Genomic DNA, 21503 nt, shown 5'->3' on the forward strand with positions numbered 1-21503 from the left:
CAGACGTACTGTCCGATACAGTCTACTTTATCCGATGGATGTCCACTGGTGTTTGTCCTTCGGCAGCCAAGAACAGAATAACAGCTCGTTGGTCCTGTTTGGACGCACTTGGTAATAACGTTGCAATAGTTCACGTCGTCGCATTCAACGCACGCACCTCGGCACACACGACTGCCACAGAAATCCTTTTGGCTTAATGTCCGTGTATATATACCTGCATCGGAGTCGCGTTACGTTGCATGACCGCTGCAACCACGGCCTCAAACATTTTTGATCACGCCTTATATATTTAATTTACCGAATTTTCATTTTCTTGCCATTTGAAAGAAATAAGGAACTTCCCCCCTATGGGTGGGTTCGGTAAAATAAAATCCACGATGTCCCTTACCTGTCGTGAGAGGCGACTAAACGGGGCCCAGGGGCTCAATTTGGAGGCGTAGGTTGGCGACCATGTGGCCCTTAACGGAGTCCTGTCATTGCTTGCACTTACTTGTGCCTCCCTTCGTCAACTCTTGTTCTTTTCCGACCCAGGTAGATCTTATGGAATCTTTCATTTTGATGCCCTTTGCAGCTCTTGTCTTTATTTGGCTGATATGCAAAGTGTTGGACCTCCTCCAATTTTCTCTCTGATTATTGTTTATAGAGTCTGGTTCCTCGGTTGTAATTCCTCTTAAAACGTTAATTACCACCACCACAACTCATAAAGAACTTTTTTTTTTGGCAGTTGCTTTACGTCGCACCGACACAGATAGGTCTTATGGCGACGATGGGATGGGAAAGGCCTAGGAGTTGGAAGGAAGCGGCCGTGGCCTTAATTAAGGTGCAGCCCCAGCATATGCCTGGTGTGAAAATGGGAAACCACGGAAAACCATCTTCAGGGCTGCCGACAGTGGGGCTCGAACCCACGATCTCCCGGATGCAAGCTCACAACCGCGCGCCTCTACGCGCACGGCCAACTCGCCCGGTTCATAAAGAACTAACATAAACTAAATCAGATTACAACAAGAAGAAACACAATATGGGGCTTATCACTAAAACTTTCTCTCTCAAAAAAAGTCGAAGTAATGGGGCAAAGTTCAAAATGTATTATATTTAAAAAAATCCTTGGTCTGTATGGAGAAGGCCAGGAATATTTGGGTTAGCTTGAGAGAACTCATACGAGCTCTGGTTGAAGGTTAGGCCCTAAACGTGGAGTATGGACACAAGGTATGTCTTACCTTTGAGCTCCTAGCAGAAAGACACGGCGGCGCTAGAAGAGCGTCCAAGACAGGCGCCGGTCCCAGTTTCTGCATCAGCACTCGCAGTGTGTGCACCGCCTCTATCCTGAGTGCCATAGGACCCGCCGCGCGCCGAGCAAGACCAGCAGCCAGCTGACCCACGTGGCCTCTTAGTACCGGGGCAGGTACCGCCTCTATGAGGTCTCTGAGGGTCGACAGGGCTGTGGTGGCCACCCTGGGACTGCGGTCCTCCCCTAGGGTCACCAGTAGCAGGTGGAGAAGAGACGGGAGACATCGGTGGAAGTCGGGAGTACTAACAGCTGACGACGACTGTAGTGCTGCCGCTAGGGTTTCCAGGGAACTGATCCTCTGCTTCCACTCCTCCTGGAACACGTGACAACATTTAACAATGATAATTGATGTGATAGAGTACCAACAGCTACCAGGGAAGATAGAGTGGCGGTTGGGGCTTCCAGGGATATGATGCCCTGTTTCCAAACCTCCTGGAATACGTAAAGACATTTAACAATAAGGAGAACTCTTATGATAGACTGGTAGCACCTACCGGGGACTGTAGTACTGCCACTAGGGCTTCCAGGGAACTGATCCTCTGCTTCGCGTCCTCCTGGAACACGTGACAACATTTAACAACCAGAATTAGTGATGAGAATTGATATGATAGAGTACCAGCAGCTATCAGGGAAGATAGCGTGCGGTTGGAGATGTTTCCAAACCTCCTGGAATACGTAACAACATTTAACAATAAGGAGAACTGATATGATAGACTGGTAGCACCTACCGGGGGCTGTAGAGCTGCCACTAGGGCTTCCAGGGAACTGATCCTCTGCTTCCCGTCCTCCTGGAACACGTGACAACATTTAACAATGAGAAGTAGTGATGAGAAATTGATATGGTGGAGTACCAGCAGCTACAAGGGAAGGTTGCGTGGCGATTGGGGCTTCCAGGGAACTGAGCCTCTGCTTCCAGTCCTCCTGGAATACGTGACAACATTTAAGGGCAGTACAGAACTGCGCCCAAGCTTCAGCGTTCACCTTCGAAAAGTGGCAGTGCAAGTGCGCTCATGGTTAGCGGTCAGGTAGATTTTCCCCTCCTCTCCTCTACCGATTTATGTTGTGTCGAGTGATACCAATTTTAAGTGACCCAGGGAACTTGCAGGTGACAAATATGAAACACAGGAATTCTATGTCATAAACACACCACAATCTAAGAACAAGAATACTTGGGTTCATTTCCTCGTGCTCATGTACAGGGAATCAATTCAAGAAAAAATTCACATACGAAAATGAAATGATTAGGACATCTAGAAAGGAAACATCAATGCTAAACCGATTCTGTAAAATATTCAACAGTGCCTTCTACGAAAAAAATGCCTAATATTTCACTATCTCTTCGGAAAAGTTTTTAGCAACATTTATAAAACCAACCAAAAAGTATATATTTTTCAATTTGTAAAAGATTCAGTTTTTGGCTGTTATTCAATTTTTTTTTGCTAGCATGATCCTGTAGTATCTCAGTCGATACCGTACTTGATATTTATATCTATGTTTTAATTAAATCTTGTGTTTCCGGGTACTATCATACAACATATTTTCTTCACCCTTCAGGACGATGTTGTCTGTTGGGTTTACCGTAGCGCAGATGTTTATAGGGATGGGAACTACCTCTTATTCTCAACATTACAGAAGCTAGTGGTGGGAAACAATGGGTCACTTCCCTTTACACTAACCTTGGGCTAACAACCGAGTTGATTATGGGCAGCGTTCAATGGGCCTAATTTTAAGATCTGGAAATACCACTGACCATGGGCGCAGTTCCATATCCCCTACATTTAACACCCAGAAGTAGTGATGAGAATTTATATGATAGAATACCAGCAGATACCACGGGAGGTAGCGTAGTGGTTGGGGCTTCCAGGGAAATGATCCTCTGCTTGCAGTCCTTCAGGAACATGTGATAACTAAGGGGCGGATTTCGACGACCAAAACATCACTGAAAATGATCGAAGAAATGGCCTTTAATTTATGGTAAGGTAAGGGTTATTCTGCTTGAAGGCAGATCCGAACCTCCGAAGAGGTGTTCCTGAGCCGGAGTTTACGTGTGGTAGGGTGGCCAGTTCCTTTCCGCTCCTCCATTCCCTTACCCTCCACCAACAGCGCGTGGCAACCCATCCAACTCCTGATCACGCCCAATGTTGCTTAACTTCGGAGATCTCACGGGATCCGTGTTTCAACACGGCTACGGCCGTTGGCTAAATTTGTGAAAAAGTGCTATAAAATCACTTTTAAAATGAGTTTAAAATCTTTGATTAAACTGAAATGAAATGGCGTATGGCTTTTGATGTCAGGATGTGTCCGAGGACTTCACCTAGCCAGGTGCAGGTCTCTTGATTTGACGCCCGTAGGCGACCTGTCCGTCATGATGAGGATGGAATGATGATGAAGACGACACATATAGTACACCCAGCTCCCGTGTCAGCGGAATTAACCAATGATGGTTAAAATTCCCGACCCTGCCGGGAGTCAAACCCGGGATCCCTGTGATTAAAGGCCAGCACGCTAACCATTTAGCCAAGGAGCCGGATTTTGATTGAACTTTTTTAAAAATTTCGTGTGGCTATTTCTAGCCGAGTGGAGCCCTTGAAAGACAGACCCTCCGATGAGGGTGGGCGGCATCTGCCATGTGTAGGTAACTGCGTATTATTGTGGTGGAGGATAGTGTTATGTGTGGTGTGTTAGTTGCAGGGATGTTGGGGACAGCACAAACACCCAGTCCCCGGGCCATTGGAATTAACCAATGAAGGTTAAAATTCCCGACCCTGCCGGGAGTCAAACCCGGGATCCCTGTGATTAAAGGCCAGCACGCTAACCATTTAGCCATGGAGCCGGACTTTGATTGAACATTTTTTTAAATTTCGTGTGGCTATTTCTAGCGGAGTGCAGCCCTTGAAAGGCAGACCCTCCGATGAGGGTGGGCAGCATCTGCCATGTGTAGGTAACTGTGTATTATTGTGGTGGAGGATAGTGTTATGTGTGGTGTGTTAGTTGCAGGGATGTTGGGGACAGCACAAACTCCCAGTCCCCGGGCCATTGGAATTAACCAATGAAGGTTAAAATTCCCGACCCTGCCGGGAGTCAAACCCGGGATGCCTGTGATTAAAGGCCAGCACGCTAACCATTTAGCCATGGACTTTGATTGAACTGAATTGTGGTGACTGTGTAACAATGGTTTTATATTAGTAATTCAGTATCTCCCTGCTCTGTTCATCGCATAGTTCTTGTTTTATAGAAATAATAATATCTCCTAATTTGTCCGACTCATTGGATGAATGGTCAGCGTTGAGGCCTTCGGTTCAGAGGGTACCGGATTTGATTCCCGGCTGGGTCGAAGATTTTAATCGTGTCTGATTAATTCTTCTGGCCCGGGGACCAACCACCTCAGAAAGAGGCAATAGTGATTACATCCCTCCATATAGGGTTGGCGTCAGGAAGGGCATCCCGCCGTAAAACAGAGCTAAATCCACATGTGCGACACAGTTCGCACCCGCGACCCCACAGATGTGTGAAAAGCGGTAGAAAAATAAGAAGAAGGAGAAGAAAAAGGAGAACATTATCTCTTAATTTACTTGGAACTGTTATAAACATGGATATAATTATTTGCTGGATACCCTTGAAGAACCTGCAAGCACTTGCTCTTCGCACTGGTTACGGTTTTCAGTTTTTTTTTTTTTTTTTTTTGCTTTACGTCGCACCGACACAGATAGGTCTTATGGCGACGATATTCAGATGTTTTTGTCGCTTAACTCTTTGAAGTACTGCAAGGCGGTAGGAAATATATACCACTTATTCATTCTGAGGACGCTGCATGATGGTAAATTTCTGCTACTGTCACTTTGCACTTTTCTACTAGTTCTTAACTTTGTGGATAGAGTGCGCCTTATGCTCAGTTGTTCTTACTTGAGGGAAATGAACTTCGGTGTGTCAGGCTCTAGAAATGTACCTTTGTGCTGTTTATTTCTGCTGAATAATTCACTAGATATCCGAGCTAATGTAAGTGATAATCATTTTGGTTTACTTTAGAATGTTTATGTATCTCACGTGGGAAAAGTGAGTGGTATGTACCACGTAAATATCGACAGCGGGGATTATAAGCTAACTTTTCTCTATTCCCTTGTGATGGAGTCTTTCCTTTCTTATATGCATCTACGGCCTAAGAGCTACTTTGTATAGCTGACGGCCCGCCTACCAATAGGGTAGGAATGAAATAACACTTCTTTGAAATAAATTGTGATGGATGTTATTTCAGTCAATTCTTATACAAGACAATCAACTAGAAATGAAATTCAGGTAACGAAACGTAAGCCACATGTTCTACAACAGGGCCTCTCAAACGCCCAAAATCTCACGCGTGCAAATTGAGGCGCAGAGTTCCTGTGCACAGTGCATCGGTCCCATTCGGCTCGGCTAGGACCAACGCTTCGTCTCTGGGCTACTCGGCTAAGCTCGGCTCAACTCGGCTCAACTCGGCTCGGATTTGGAGCGCTACGGAGCAAGTGAGGAAGAGGGAGACAGGCGGAGCGAGCGAGACAGGCGTGGGGAAAGAGAGAGATAGCTCTATTGCTCCAAATCGAGGAGTGGGGGGTCTGCACTCTGGTCAACCTACGAAGTCGTCTTTTGCACCGTGCACAGTGCATGCACCAGAGGCCCTGTTCTACAAGATGAACGACTGCAGAGTTGAACCAAATACTTTAATGTGTGTATAAATCCGTGTATTAAAGTATTTGGTCCAACTCAATAACCAGAGCGTTCAACAGTCCGGCGCTCAGTCAAATGCAGCACGGACAAGCAAGTTCGCACCATCTGGATGTGCTAAAAACGTAATATTCCGTCGTAAAACTTGAGCAAAAAGAAAACATCTGTCCAAGAGTTTTCCACAAATGTTAGGATCGTTCGTTCGTTCGTAATCTGTTTACCATCCAGGGTCGGTTTTTCCTTCGGACTAAGCGAGGGATCCCACCTCTACCGCCTCAAGGTCAGTGTCCTGGAGATTCAGACCCTGGGTCGGGGATACAACTGGAGAGGATGACCAGTACCTCGCCCAGGGGGCCTCACCTGCTATGCTGAGCAGGGGCCTTGCGGCGGGATTTGAAGATTGGAAGGGCTAGGCAAGGAAGAGGGAAGGAAGCGGCCGTGGCCTTAAGTTAGGTACCATCCCGGCATTTGCCTGGAGGAGAAGTGGGAAACCACGGAAAACCACTTCCAGGATAGCTGAGGTTGGAATCGAACCCACCTCTATTCAGTTCACCTTCCGAGGCTGAATGACCCCGTTCCAGCCCTCGTACCTCATTTTTTGCAAATTTCGTGGCAGAGCCGGGAATCGAACCCGGACCTCCGGGGGTGGCAGCTAATCACACTAACCACTACACTACAGAGGCGGGCTGTTAGGATAGTATTACTCGTAATTAGAGAAGCATTGCAATATTTTTATAAATAATTTACTTTTGTGTTTGATATATTTTATTTGTGTCAATTAAATTCACTATTGTTTAGAATAGAGAAAATAATGGTAAAACGCGACATATTTCTAATCTTTAGCATATATTGGTTTACAATGACCCAGATCAACTGGCACGCTGGTATATTATATGTACCACCTAATACCACCCACACCAAAACACTAAAAAAAATTCAAAATCATTATTATGATATTCTGCTAAGTAGATATGGAAGAAATAAACACGTCCTGGACATTTTCAAAATAAATACGCATATTGTGCTTCAAAAGGTTAATGTGCTTTCCACAACTCACTTTAACACTGCACAATTTACAATATATATATATAATTTCGTGCGGCTATTTCTAGCCGAGTGCAGCTCTTGTAAGGCAGACCCTCCGATGAGGGTGGGCGGCATCTGCCATTTGTAGGCAACTGCATGTTATTGTGGTGGAGGATAGTGTTATGTGTGGTGTGTGAGTTGCAGGGATGTTGGGGACAGCACAAACACCCAGCCCCCGGGCCACTGGAATTAACCAATGAAGGTTAAAATCCCCGACCCGGCCGGGAATCGAACCCGGGACCCTCTGAACCGAAGGAGAGTACGCTGACCATTCAGACCATTCAGCCAACGAGTCATTTACAAAATAAAACACGCCCATCTGTTGTAACTAGGTCTTTTCCAAATTTATTCACTAGCTGATATTAAAATATACTTTGAGCTGGTTTCACGTTTGACATTTCTCTTGTACAAAACTACTTACGAGGACAATTCTGCACTGAAAAGTGAAATGGCGTATGGCTTTTAGTGCCGCGAGTGTCCGAGGATATGTTCGGTTCGCCAGGTGCAGGTCTTTTGATTAGACGCTCGTAGGCGACCTGCGCGTCGTGATGACGATGACATGATGATGAAGACGACACATACACGCAGTCCCCGTGGCAGAGAAATTAATCAATTAAGGTTAAAATTCTCGACCCTGCCGGGAATCGAACCCGGGACCCCTCTGACCAAAGGCCAGCACGCTAACAATTTAGCCATGGAGCCGGACAATTCTACACTGAAGCGGAAAGTTAACTATTGTTTCCAATCCCTTCTCGTTTCTATTTATTCTTGACCTTGATGTATGCGGGGGTGAAGGACCGGCTGTAGAGGCCGGTGCGAAGTCTGGTGCGTTCCTTGTGCTTGAGACACATTAAGAAATACTTTCTCCTAATTATCAGAGTGATCTATTGAGTTCCTACACATATCCAGTAAACACAAAACTCACACGTATGATACCTTTCTTTTGCTTTCTTAGTCACTAACGATTGCTGGTCAGTTTGCTTGTTCGGGAGTGATATTTAGCAAATTTAACCATACATAAAAAATATGTCCGCCTTTGTGGTGTAGTGGTTAGTATGATTAGCTGCCACCCCCGGAGGCTCGGGTTCGATTCCAGGCTCTACCAAGAAATTTTAAAAGTGGTGCGAGGGCTGGAACGGGGTCCACTAAGCCTCGGGAGATCAACTGAGCAGAGGGATTTCGATTCCCATCTCAACCATCTTCGAAGTGGTTTTTCCGTGGTTTCCCACTTCTCCTCCAGGCAAATGCCGGGATGGTACCTAACTTAAGGCTACGACCGCTTCCTTACACCTCCTTGTCTATTCCTTCCTATCTTCCCATCCCCCTTCAAAGCCTCTGTGAGGCCACCTGGGCGAGGTATTGATCCTCCTCCCCAGTTGTATCTTCCAACCCAAAGTCCTATGCACCAGGACACTGCCCTTGAGGCGGTAGAGGTGGCATCCCTCACTGAGTCCGAGGGAAAAACCTACCCTGGACGCTAAATGGATTAAGAAAGAAGAAAGAATAAAAATATATAGAATAAAGAAAAATAAATAATTCATGCGTAAATTATTTTAAGAAATTTAAACTAAAATTGCTCAAAATGTTATATACTGATCTACAACTTTCTTGAAATTTGAAATAATGACTGATCATCCCAAATCGGCAAAAAATATAAAATAATACAAAGTAAACAGGTGTTATTATCGTTTGTTATATCACATAATGAATTCTATTCTACTGAGCAACGTCCTAATGCAAAAGGAAAAAAAAAGAAGGAAGACATTTCAACAACATCTGCTACCTAGTGAATACATTTAACAATGAGAAGTAGTGATGAGAATTGATACGATGGAGTACCAGCAGCTGCCAGCGAAGGTAGCGTGGCGGTTTGGGTTTCCAGGCAAATGGTGCCCTGTTTCCAGTCCTGCTGGAATACGTGACAACATTTAATAATAAGGAGCATTGATATGATCGACTGGTACCACCTACCGGTGACTGTAGAGATGAAGTTTTGGCTTCCAAGGAACTGGTCGACTGCTTCGAGTCCTCCTGGAACACGTGACATCATTTAACAATGAGAAGTAATGATGAGAATTGATACGATGGAGTCCCAGTAGCTACAAACGAAGTTAACGTGGCGGTTGGGGCTTCCAGATAAATTATACCCTGTTCCAACTCCTGGAACATGTGATATCAATCATCAATAATGTGCATTTAGGGTGGTTGACCCGGGTGGCAGATTCCCTATCAATTGTTGATTTGGGGCCGATGACCTTCGATGTTAGGCCCCTTAAAACAACAAGCATCAGCAATTGTTGATTTCATATTTAAATTAGTTTATAATTAATGACTTAGCATTTTCTTAAATATTTTCTACGAACTTAGAAATTTATTGAACCTTTCTCTTGATAGTTTATTCCAGTTCCTCACTCCTCGTCCTATAAATGAACATTTGCCCCAATCTGTCCTCTTGAATTCCAACTTTACCTTCATATTATGATCTTTACAACTTTTAAAAACACCACTCGAGCTTATTCCTCTACTTACGTCACTCCACGCCAACTCACCCCTGACAGCTCAAAACATTTAACATAGCCGAGCATCTCGTCTCCTTACTCCGAAGTCTTCTCAGTCCAAAGTACGCAACATTTTAGTAACACTACACCGCTGATTTCCTTTGAATCTTTTCCAGTTCTCGTATCAAGTAGTGCTGGTGAGGGTCCAATACATTGGAGCCATACTCTAACTTCGGTCTTACCAGAGGCTTATACGCATTCTTCTTTACATCCTTACTAAAACCCCTAAATATTTTCAAACTCATAACCATCTGAAGAGATCTTCCTTTTTTTTTTTTTGCTAGTGGCTTTACGTCGCACCGACACAGATAGGTTTTATGACGACTATGGGATAGGAAAGGCGTAGGAGTTGGAAGGAAGCGCCTGTGGCCTTAATTAAGGTACAGCCCCAGCATTTGCCTGGTGTGAAAATGGGAAACCACGGAAAACCGACTGCCGACAGTGGGATTCGAACCCACTATTTCCCGGATGCAAGCTCACAGCCGCGCGCCCCTAACCGCACGGCCAACTCGTCCGGTGTGAAGAGATCTATACCCTTTCTTAACTACTTCCTTAATATGATAACTAGGTTTCGAATGTTTATGTCCTAAAGAGGTATAAAATATGCAAGCAAATATGCCCATAAACTAGCTAAATAAGACTTAAAAAAGATAAAATATGTCTTAAGCATGTTAGGGATAGGTAGCAAGTATTAGAGTATTACTCACATTGAACGCGCCAAGAAGTGATAAGCGATAATACAGCAGACATACTTAATCATGCAAACTAATAGAGCTACAGTAGGTACGTTAAAACTGTATTACATTCATTCAGTACATAGCCCTGAGGCGCAGTTCTCATTTAGTTCTCCCATTTGTCTATACTGTATTTGGTGATAACATTTAACAATGGGGAGGAATGATGACAGTGTGTGATACAGGCTGACAGAACTAACAATTACTTAGGGCTAAACATTTAGTGTTATAAGAACCGTATTGCTTGGCTTTTTGAGCAGGCCGACTGCCTCGCGTGTAAGACACCTCTTCAGTTGGTCTCACAACGCCGTTCCACCCCTCAGCCCTCGTTGAAATTCCCTGGACTGCCCGAGAATCGAACAGGGGATCTTCAGGTAGGAGGCCGGCACGCTATCTCTACACGTGCGGCTGAATTATTATTATTATTATTATTATTATTATTATTATTATTATTATTATTATTATTATTATTATATATAATTCGCTGGGGCCATCAAGGACCACGTTAAGTCTTGTTACATTTGACACTGAACTTGGCCTTCTTTAGAGTCCAAATTTCCCTCATTCTTTGTGAGTGGGCCTGCTTACGCTCCTCTGTCCAAGGGGCACCGTGTCTTCTCTTCGGTTGCTCGTCTCGGTTTAACCCGTTCGTCAATATTTTCTTGCGGAAGAGATCTCTGTTAAGGGCGTCTTCAGCTGAGATATGTAGCATTTGCAGGTCTTCTTTGGTATTTCTAAACCGGGGAATTGTGGTTTTGGGGTTTGAATCAAAAAAGTGAAAGATTTCTTTAGTTAACTTTCTTCCGTCCATTCTTTTCAGATGACCGTAAAATCGTGCCCGTCTTTTTCTGATTGTGTCGGTAATTTTCTCTATTTTGCTGTAGACTTCCTTGTTGGATCTCTTTTGATGGATTCCATTTCTGTACTTTGATCCCAAGATTCCTCTCACAATTTTGCGTTCTCTTTTCTCCAGTTCTTCAAGGAGTCCTTTGTTGGCATTTAGAGACAGGGTTTCGGCTGCATATAGAACTACTGGCTTCAGAACTGTTTCATAGTGACGTATCTTGGTGTTTTGGGAAAGGCATTTTTTGTTGTAGATTGTGCGGGATGTTTGGTAGGCTATTTCCAGTTTGCGTACTCGCTCCTGAAGTGCTTCTTTGTCCAGTCCATTTTTCATGATGATCTCACCCAGGCATTTGAATTTGTCTACTCGGGTGATGTCCCCGTATTTTGTATGGAGTTTTGGTGGAGCCTCTTTGATGTTAGTCATTACTTCTGTTTTCTCAAACGATATCTGCAAACCAGTTTGTTCGGCAATTTCCTTTAAAATTTCAACTTGAGCTCTAGCGGTTTCTATGTCGTTTGAGAGAACAGCAATATCATCGGCAAATGCTAAGCAGTCTGTTGCGATCCCCTTGGATTTGGTTCCTATTCTCAATGGACTGTAGTTGGTTTCCTGTAATCTCACCCGCCAGGTTCTGATGATCTTTTCAAGAACACAGTTGAAGAGTATCGGGGATAGCCCATCACCTTGTCGGACTCCTGTTTTGATGTCAAAGGAATGCGAGAGACATCCGTGGAACTTCACCTTGGATTTTGTATCGGTCAGGGTGGCTCTAATTAATGCCAGCAGTTTCAAATCAACTCCAAATTCATTAAAGATGTTTAGCAGGACTTCTCGGTCAATGGAGTCGTACGCTTTCTTAAAGTCCACAAAGACAGACACATACTGCTTGGACCTTAGTGTACAATATCTGATGATCGTTTTGAGATTTTGGATCTGTTCAGCTGTTGAGCGACCTTTTCTGAACCCTCCTTGGTATTCACCTATTTGATGTTCGACTTGTGCTTCCAAACGCTCCAGGATGGCAAGTGATAGAATTTTGTAAGTCACGGGTAGCAAAGATATTCCTCTGTAGTTGTTGATGTTCTTCATGCTGCCTTTTTTGTGTAGTGGATGGATCAAAGCTATTTTCCAATCTTCGGGTAGGGTCTCCTTGTTCCAAATTTCTTCTATTTGCTTTTGCAAGATATCAAGTGATTCCTCTGGGGCATATTTCCATAGTTCTGCTACTACTGAGTCTTCACCCGGCGCTTTGTTATTTTTGAGACGGGCAATGTGGCGCTTGATTTCATCTCTATCGGGTGGTCTGGAATCTGGGTACCTGAGTAAGGGTTCCTTAGTCTCAATGGCGCTTTGCGGTTTAGAGCAATTAAGTAACTTCTTGAAGTAATCTGCCGGAATGCTGCAATTTTCTTCATTTGACGTCGCCAGTGTGCCGTCCTTTCGCTCAAAGCATGGAGATGGTGGTTTATAGCCAGTGAGTTTGCGTTTGAAGGCTCTGTAGTACTCTCTGCTTTCATTCTTCCTAAAGTTTTGTTCTATCTTTTCAACGAGAGATTTTTCGTATTTACGTTTCTCAGTTCTGAACACCCTAGCTGCTTGGGCACGTTGGGTTTTGTAGGTTTCCCAATCATTTTCTGATTTCGTAGAGTAGTACTGTTTCCATGCATTGAGTCTTTCTTGGAGGACTGATTCGCAGGTACCATTCCAGCAGGCATGCTTTTTGCTTCTCTTGATTTCTGCAACGTCTTTGGCAGCCTCAACAAGGAGATTTTTGGCGTTGTTAAAGTCACAGTCATTTGGTCTAGCCTTCTCCTGGAACTCCTCGACCCTTTGCCGAAGTTTATCGTTGTCGAAGCGTGTGATCTGTTTGGTTGTCTTCCTTGTGTTTGCGGGAATTGGTTTGAATTTGATAAGAGACATATAATGATCTGAGGCCACATTGATGCCTTTCTTTACCTTAACATTCATAATGTCAGGGCTGTTTCTCCTGGAGATTGCAACGTGATCAATTTGGAACTCTTCGAGAGCTTGGACGGGAGAACGCCAAGTCATTTGCTTTCTGGGTAGATGGCGAAAGTGGGTCGACATGACCTGCAGGTTGTGATTTTCGCAAATGGACACCAGTCTTTTGCCGTTGGGATTGGTTCTTTTGTGAGCAGGGTAATTTCCTATAACTTTCTTGTACTTCTGTTCACGACCTAGTTGGGCACTGAAGTCACCCAAAAGAAGCTTGACATGGTGTTTGGGGATTTTGTTTAATTTTTCATCCAGTAGGTCCCAGAAATTATCATCTTCGTCTGGATCAGACTTGTTCTTATCGTTTGTAGGAGCATGTGCGTTAACTAGGGCGTAGGTTTTGTTCGCGCATTTAATTGTGAGTATAGACAATCTGTCATTCACAGGTTCGAAATTTGCAACCGATTTAAGGATCTTGGTTCTAACAGCAAACGCGGTTCCAAGCATCACAGCTCCATTGAGGATTCCTCTTTGCGCTTTGCTCTTGAAAAATCGGTAGCCTTCGGATTCAAAAATCTCTTCATCTGGGTACCTTGTTTCCTGTAGGGCCATTATGGATATCTGATTTTCGTGAAGAGCTTTGGTGAGGGTTTTCAGCTTGCCAGTTTGTGTAAGTGAATTTATGTTGAAAGTTGCTAGAAAGGTTTTAGATTTTGGCCTGAGTTTTTGACTCTTCGGGGTACACCGAGACGCTCCGACTCATCTCTTGCATGATGTCGAGTCTCCCCCAGAATCCGAACGAGACTCGTGCGCCGTGGCATTCACGACGAGGGATTTATCCGAAGATTTACCCCCTGGGGTATGTTTCTTGAAATGTTGTGCCATCATGCTTTTTGACTTGACTTTGCTTTGGACGGGTACCCATCCTTTTACAACTAGGGTTGTTAGCCCTAGAGGTTGCCTCAAGATGTTTTCTGGCTTCTGGTCATTTACCAGTCTTCGCCGTAACCCTGGCAAGTGACCAGTTTTTTTTTCACGGTGGTATTTTATTTCCCTACTACCCTCTGACTCTGGCAGAGCCAGCGAGCTTCCCCAATTCCAATGGGACGCGCCCGATGGAGGTAACCGGTAAATCCCCACACGGGTATTATTATTATTATTATTATTATTATTATTATTATTATTATTATTATTATTATTATTATTTCTTAATCAATTTTTCCCTCCAGGGTTGGTTTTTCTCTCTGACTCAGAGAGGGATCCCACTTCTACCGCCTCAAGGACAGTGTCCTGGAGCGTGTAACTTTGGCTCGGTGGAACAACTGGGAAGAGGGCCAGTACCTCGCCCAGGTGGCCTCACCTGCTGTGCTGAACAGGGGCCTTGTGCGGGGATGGAAAGGTCGGAAGGGATAGACAAGGATGAGGGATGGAAGCGGCTGTGACCTTATGTTAGGTACGGTACCATCCCGGCATTTGCCTAGAGAAGCAGTGGGAAAACATAGAAAACCACTTCGAGGACGGCTGAGGTGGCAATCGAACCCCTTCTACTCAGCTTCCCTCCCAAGGCTGAGTGGACCCCGTTCCAGCCCTCGTAGGACTATTCAAGTTTCGTGGCAGTGCCGGGAATCGAACCCGGGCCTCCGGGGGGTGTCAGGTAATCACGCTAACCACTACATCACAGAGGAGGAAATTATTATTATTATTATTATTATTATTATTATTATTATTATCTTAAAATGTGCAATAAGAGTTGGATAATAAAATTGGCCCCTACAAGATTAGTTTACGAGCTAGCGAAAAAATATTTCTACATAGAGGACCTTAGGATGAAATTATAATTGCCACCTACAGCACCATCTATACACCTATTGGAGTGTAGACAGGCAAAGAGGAAAGAGATCGACCAAGACTTTTATATTACTGACAACATGATGGATAGAACGTGGATCAACGAGAATCAAGATTAAAGCCATATAATAAGGAAACTATGCCTTTACTGGCAGGACCTAGTGTTTACAGTGCACTGCTAGAGCAATTTTGTTACTTTCATTGATCTGTCTCAGTCTTATCCTTGGCTTTGACAAAATGAAAGTGACTGAAGTATGAGTGATGCTAGTAATGCCATTCCTTCTGCAGCCAGTCCCTGCTATGAATGGTGTGAAAACGTTGCTCATAAGGTCAGTTGATGCATGCATTTCAGTGGGCTTGGCAGACTGATATGTAATAGCAACTTCTGGCTCAGTGAGGAAAGCAACAGGAAACTACCGCACTCCTCATTTCCCTAGTACGCCTCTTCAGTGATGCCTAGGCCATCTATGACAGCTGATGGCAGAGCTGTTGAGGATCCAACCAGCCTTAGGGCTGACGACTGAACATACATAATAACGAAACTCGCCATTCGTGGTTTACACCATAAGATATGTCCGGCTCCATGGCTAAAAGGTTAGCGTGCTGGCCTTTTGTCACAGGGGTCCCGTGTTTTATTTCCGGCAGGGTCGGAAATTTTACCCATAATTGGTTCATTCCGCTGGCACGGGGACTGGGTGTATGTGATGTCTTCAGCTGCATTTCATCCTCATCACGACGCACAGGTCGCCTACGGGAGTCAAATCAAAAGACCGGCATACGGCGAGCCGATCTAGTCCTCGGACACTCCCGGCACTAAAAGCCATAGCCCTATGTCATTTCATTTACCATAAGATATGTTCAATGAGACCATTCCACGGCCCGAGAGGCAAATGTGTTACGTGTACTATGTAATCAACGGTGTACTAAATATCATCCAACGACTTGACACAAAAGAACAAAATCTTTTAGTGAATACGGTAAGAATTAATGCCCATTCAAGCGAACCTTTTTCCTTTGTATTTAAAAAAAAAAGATGTAGGCCTACGTTATTATTATTATTATTATTATTATTATTATTATTATTATTATTATTATTATTCATCGTAAGGCCACTAAAGAGCACGAGATCTCAACTGTTTGTCTTCTTGCGGGCCACCAGGTTTTCACCCTTTCGGAGTGTGCTTTCTTCCATGATCGAGAATGGACAAGTTGGGACTTTTTCTTGATGCACCTGTCTAAGTTTGTGTATAAGTGGTGCTCGGAGTTGATTGTTTCTGTGATTCCGCACTTTAAAAGATCCTTATCGATCTCCACCAGCCAAGGAGGAATCGTTTTGAGACTTCTGAAGTAGGATAACAAACGTTGATAAATTCTTTCAGCTGGCAATCTGAAGAGGTGAACGTAAATAGTTATTCTTCTTTTTCGGGTTACGCTTGATACCTTTGCAGTGTGGGTGTATATTTCTAAGTTAGTCCGAAGTCTGTAAATACCATCTTCGAGGTTGGGACCAAGAATTGTTCGGATAATCCTCGTTTCTTTAATTGCCAGATTAGGTTATATAGGCTCCATGGCTAAATGGTTAGCGTGCTGGCCTTTTGCCACAGGGGTCCCGGGTTCGATTCCCGGCAGGTTCGGGAATTTTAACCTTAATTGGTTAATTTCGCTGGCACGGGGACTGGACGCAGGTCGCCTACGGGTGTCAAATCAAAAGACCTGCATCTGGCGAGCCGAACTTGTCCTCGGACACTCCCGGCACTAAAAGCCATACGCCATTTTTTTAAAGGTTATATAGACCAAAGTTATCGGCGAAATATCATTGTAATATTTGTTCCAAATGGAATATAATAATTTATTTTCCTCAAATAAAGTCTAAAATCTGCGGTAAATTAAGAAATAGTACGACATATTTTACTTGCAGGGAATAACATGGATACATACTTTACTACATTACAACTAATTTTTCTGCTACGTCGCAGCGCTTCCGTGTGTGTTTTGTTTGTCTGACACGTTCGTGTGTGATGTCTTCGCTCACTGAAGTTGTTTGAATTAATTGGGTGTCGTTTTCTTTATGTTGCTCATTCCGCTTCTCGTCTTTTGTTTCTTTCTTGAGGTCCAGGGCTTGCACCGACGAATGGAAGTGCTATGTCTGTGAATTCTCATTATCTTTGTCCATATGACTAGCGCGGGCAGTTCAAACAGCAAAATAGTATGATCCCTGGACCAATAAATCATTTAATCAATGAGAAGGCTTGTTTACGTTCTGCCGACCACTTTGGTCTGTAATGATTTTGTTGTGGTTGCTCTGGTGTATCTTCCCAGTTATTTACTTTGTGTCAAAATATGTTTGTTGAACTTATGTTTGCGTTTTTGAGGTCCTTTTGAAGTTCGTTAAGCCAGGGTGTTGAGTTCTTAAGCGAGGTTACATAATTTATTATCCTTTTTGTCAATTGATTTTCTGGTAATCTCGTTAGATGGCCGAAGAATTTCATTCGACTTTTCCTAATTTCAATGTTGATGTTTGAGAACTTTTCGATTGTTTTGACTGACTGTAGCCGGTAACCGTCTTGGGTGTATCTTGTTCCTAAGATTTTCCTAATGATTTTCCTCTCTTCTGTTTTGATTTCTTCAAGTTCTTGTTTTGTCTTGAGTGACAATGTTTCACATGCGTACAGGACTGTTGATTTTATGACTGTGTTGTAATGTCGAATTTTTGTCTGTCTCGGTGGTGGTGATTATTGTTTTGAGAGGAAGTACAACTAGGCAGCCATTCCCTATATAACACTAATCAGACGGAAAAAATGGAAGGGATCCGATACTTCGAAAAATGAAGATAACGGCCAAAGGAAGACAAGGGTCATGAAGGGCGTGAAAATGAAAGACTCCCTAGCCCTCGCAAACCTAACAGCGTCGGGGTCGGAAAAGAACAAGAGTTGACGAAGGAAGGTCGGATAGGATAGATGAAAGTGAGGAGCCTGGCACAAGTAAGTGGAAGCAATGCCAGGACTCAGCTAAGGGCCCCGTGGTCGCCAATCTATGCTCCAAAGTTCAGAGCCCCTGGAGCCCCTTTTATTCGCCTCTAACGACAGGCAGCGGATACCGTGCCGCCCCCACCCACAGGGGGATTGTATGTCTCGGCATGGATTTTTTGTTGTAGATGTTTTGAACTAACCCTAACGCTCTTTTAATTTTTTGGAGACGAGTTTGTTGTGAGATCTTTTCAAGGCCTGTCGGTTCGATAAATTCACCGAGGTATTTAAAGTAGGGGGACGCTGTCAATTGTAACATATTATTATTATTATTATTATTATTATTATTATTATTATTATTATTATTATTATTATTGATACATTATAAAATAGTATCAGAATGCGCCGGGAATTGAGACCACTGGCTCGTATGAATAGCCTAACTTTTCAGCCAGTTGCTTCGAGGTAAGTTTTAAATCTTCTTAGAAAAAAGAAAGTTCTGATATACATATAAAAATGGGTATAGTTAATGCAATTTTTAGCAGACTTAACTACCTCTGGAATTAATGAACCTTTATGAAGTTTTGGATGAATCAGATCTAATTAATTAAATAAAATATCCATATAACTCACTTGTAATTGAGGATAACGTAAACAAAAGTATCTTAGTGGGCTTCTCAGTCCCCCGTTGGTAATGCAGGGACAAACATACCTTTGTATTGCTAGTGTTACGTATGGTGGAATTCAGGAAGCAACTTTAACTACAGAAGATCATCTGCCATTATATTTTCAAACTTGCAAGTTGGAAACCCATGACCGTGCCATGCTCTGTCATTCAAAGACTCGAGTTCGAACAAGTACAAAAAATCATAAATCCAGTATTCAACAGCAGAGTATCAGGAAGGTACTGGAAACCTGGAGGTGTGTGTGGTAGGTACAGGAAAATGCAAATATGAGGGAATGAGAAAATATACACTATTCTCAAAGAGAGAGCTGATCCTGCTGGTAGACATAACACCAGTCTAGTGAAAGATGTGGGTGGCATTTAATTAGGAAACATTTCTTCGAATGTTCCAATAAAAACAAACGCTTAGGTCTTCCTGTTTCCACATTAGACAAACAGTGCTGAGAAGAATGTATTCTGTGCATAGGCCGACACACTTCTGCACGTGTGGAGATGTGATCGATGTGAGACAAGTATTTATTGTTTTTTTTTTTTAAACATAATCACAAGAAAGGCGACCTACATCTACACGCAAGTTGAGTATCACGGAATAATCTTGAGAGTGTTAATGATTGCAATGTGCGGGCACCTCAGCTATTGTTTCCTTGTAACAAGGGTTATTTCAGGTTTTAATTGCTTTAAGAGGGTTATGATCGTACTAGTGATTATTGTTTTAAAGGGAATTGCAACTAGAGAACCATCCTTTGCTAAGTCATTCATAAAATAAAAGGAATATTTCCGAATCTTTGAAGTATGAAGGTATTGCCAAAATGAAGGGAAGATTCAATACGTGAAAATAACTCCCCATACCTCGCAAACCCAATAACTTCGGGGTTAAAAGAAATCAAGATTTGATCAGGGGAAATTGGATGGTAAAGATGACTTTCCCTTGAGTGCGCAATGTATTATTTCTTACAAATATTGTTGCAACTCCCGAAGGGCCGGGTTCGATTTCCGGCTCTGCCGCAAAACATGAAAAGTGGTACGAGGGCTGAAACGGGGTCCACTCAGCCTCGGGAGGTCAACTGAGTGGAGGAAGGTACCCATCTCAGCCATTCTCGAAGTGGTTTTCCGTGGTTTCCCACCTCTCCTCCTGAGAAATTCCGGGATGGTACCTAACTTAGACCACGGCCGCTTTCTTCCCTCTTCCTTGTCTATCCCTTCCAATCTTTCCATCCCCCCACATGGCCCCTGTTCAGCGTAGCAGGCAAGGCCACCTGAGAGAGGTACTGGTCTACCCCCCAGTTGTATCCCCAACCCAAAAGTCTCAACCTCCAGGACACTGCCCTTGAGGCGGTAGAGGTGGGATCCCTCGCTGAGTCCGAGCGAGAACCCAACCCTGGAAGGCAAACGGATTAAGAAAGAAGACAAAATTTATTATTATGGTTCTTTTCATTCCAGAAGTAATACTTTATTATCAGAAAAATATTTTTAAAACTTATTTTTGTCGAAGTGTTAAAAGCTTTTAAAGTTTTACCTACAGGTATATCTAAAGCTGGACGATTACTGCAGCTACTACCACATTCACTCATAGGGATGCCCTTGCTCACGAATTCTCTTAGCTGTTTAAAGTTTAAACCAATCCAGCTGATTAGCAAGAAAAATCATAAAATAGAGTATTGGTCGTGTTTGCTACAGTAGCGACCCCTAGCGAGTTGTCTGCAAGGTAGAAGTGAATGCATACTGTTGTAAAATCGTAAATAACAAGCAAGTAAATTCTCCTTTGTAGCCGGGCTGAGTAGCTCGAACGATAGTGCGCTGGCCCTCTGACCCCAACTTGTAGATTCGATCCTGGTGGTATTTGAAGGTGCTCAGATACGTCAGACTCGTGTCGGTAGATTTACTGGCACATAAGAGAATTCCCGCGGGATTAAATTTCGGCACGTCGGCACGTCTCCGAAGACCATAAAATTAGTTAGTGGGACAGAAAGCCCAAAACATTATTATTATTATTATTATTATTATTATTATTATTATTATTATTATTATTATTGAAAAAATGAAATAGCGTATGGCTTTTAGTGCCGGGAGTGTCCGAGGACATGTTCGGCTCGCCAGATGCAGGTCTTTTGATTTGACACCCGTAGGTGACCTGCGCGTCGTTATGAGGATGAAATGATGATGAAGACGACACATACACCCAGCCCCCGTGCCAGCGAAATTAACCAATTTAGGTCAAAATTACCAACCCTGCCGGGAATCGAACCCGGGACCCCTGTGACCAAAGGCCAGCACGCTAACCATTTAGCCATGGAGCCGGACATTATTATTATTATTATTATTATTATTATTATTATTATTATTATTATTATTATTATTATTATTATTATTAACTAGGAAAGGGAAGAGTCAATATGTGAAAAGACTCCCTACGCCTCGCAATCCTAATACCATCAGGATTGAAAGAAATCAAGACTTGACGAGGGGAAATGGGATGGTAAAGTCGAATATTTTTCTTCTTTTTCTTCCCACCCCTGTCGAGTCGCGGGTGCGAACTGTGTCGCATATTTGGATTTGGCCCTGTTTTACGGTCCGATCTCCTACTTGACGCCAACCCTATATGGAGGGAAGTAATTCCTGTTGCGCTTTACTGTGGGTGTTGGTAGTATGGTGTGTTTTCTGAACATGAAGAGGAAAGTGTTGGAGAAAATACCCACTCCCCGAGCTAGAATAACTGACCACACACGATTAAGATCCCCAACCCGGCCAGGAATCGAACCCGGGACTCTATGAATCGAAGGCCTCGACGCTGATCATTCAGCCAAAAAGTCGAACGGTAAAGATGCATATTCTAAGTA

At 43.5% G+C, this 21503-nt stretch overlaps 1 protein-coding gene across 1 annotated transcript in view; it reads right to left on the reverse strand.

Moving 5' to 3' along the window:
* The window catches only part of LOC136880850 (TOG array regulator of axonemal microtubules protein 1), a 437167-nt gene that overhangs the window by 329376 nt on the left and 86288 nt on the right, over nucleotides 1–21503 (reverse strand). The window contains exons 5-7 of the mRNA XM_068229140.1: nucleotides 9044–9103; nucleotides 1783–2076; nucleotides 1218–1601 (exon numbers count right to left, since the gene is read on the reverse strand). Coding sequence (XP_068085241.1) covers nucleotides 1218–1601; nucleotides 1783–2076; nucleotides 9044–9103 — 738 coding nt within the window. The remainder of the gene's footprint in view (nucleotides 1–1217; nucleotides 1602–1782; nucleotides 2077–9043; nucleotides 9104–21503) is intronic.

Source organism: Anabrus simplex, chromosome 9 (assembly GCF_040414725.1).
Source record: "Anabrus simplex isolate iqAnaSimp1 chromosome 9, ASM4041472v1, whole genome shotgun sequence".
NCBI classification, from domain to species: Eukaryota; Metazoa; Arthropoda; class Insecta; order Orthoptera; family Tettigoniidae; genus Anabrus; species Anabrus simplex.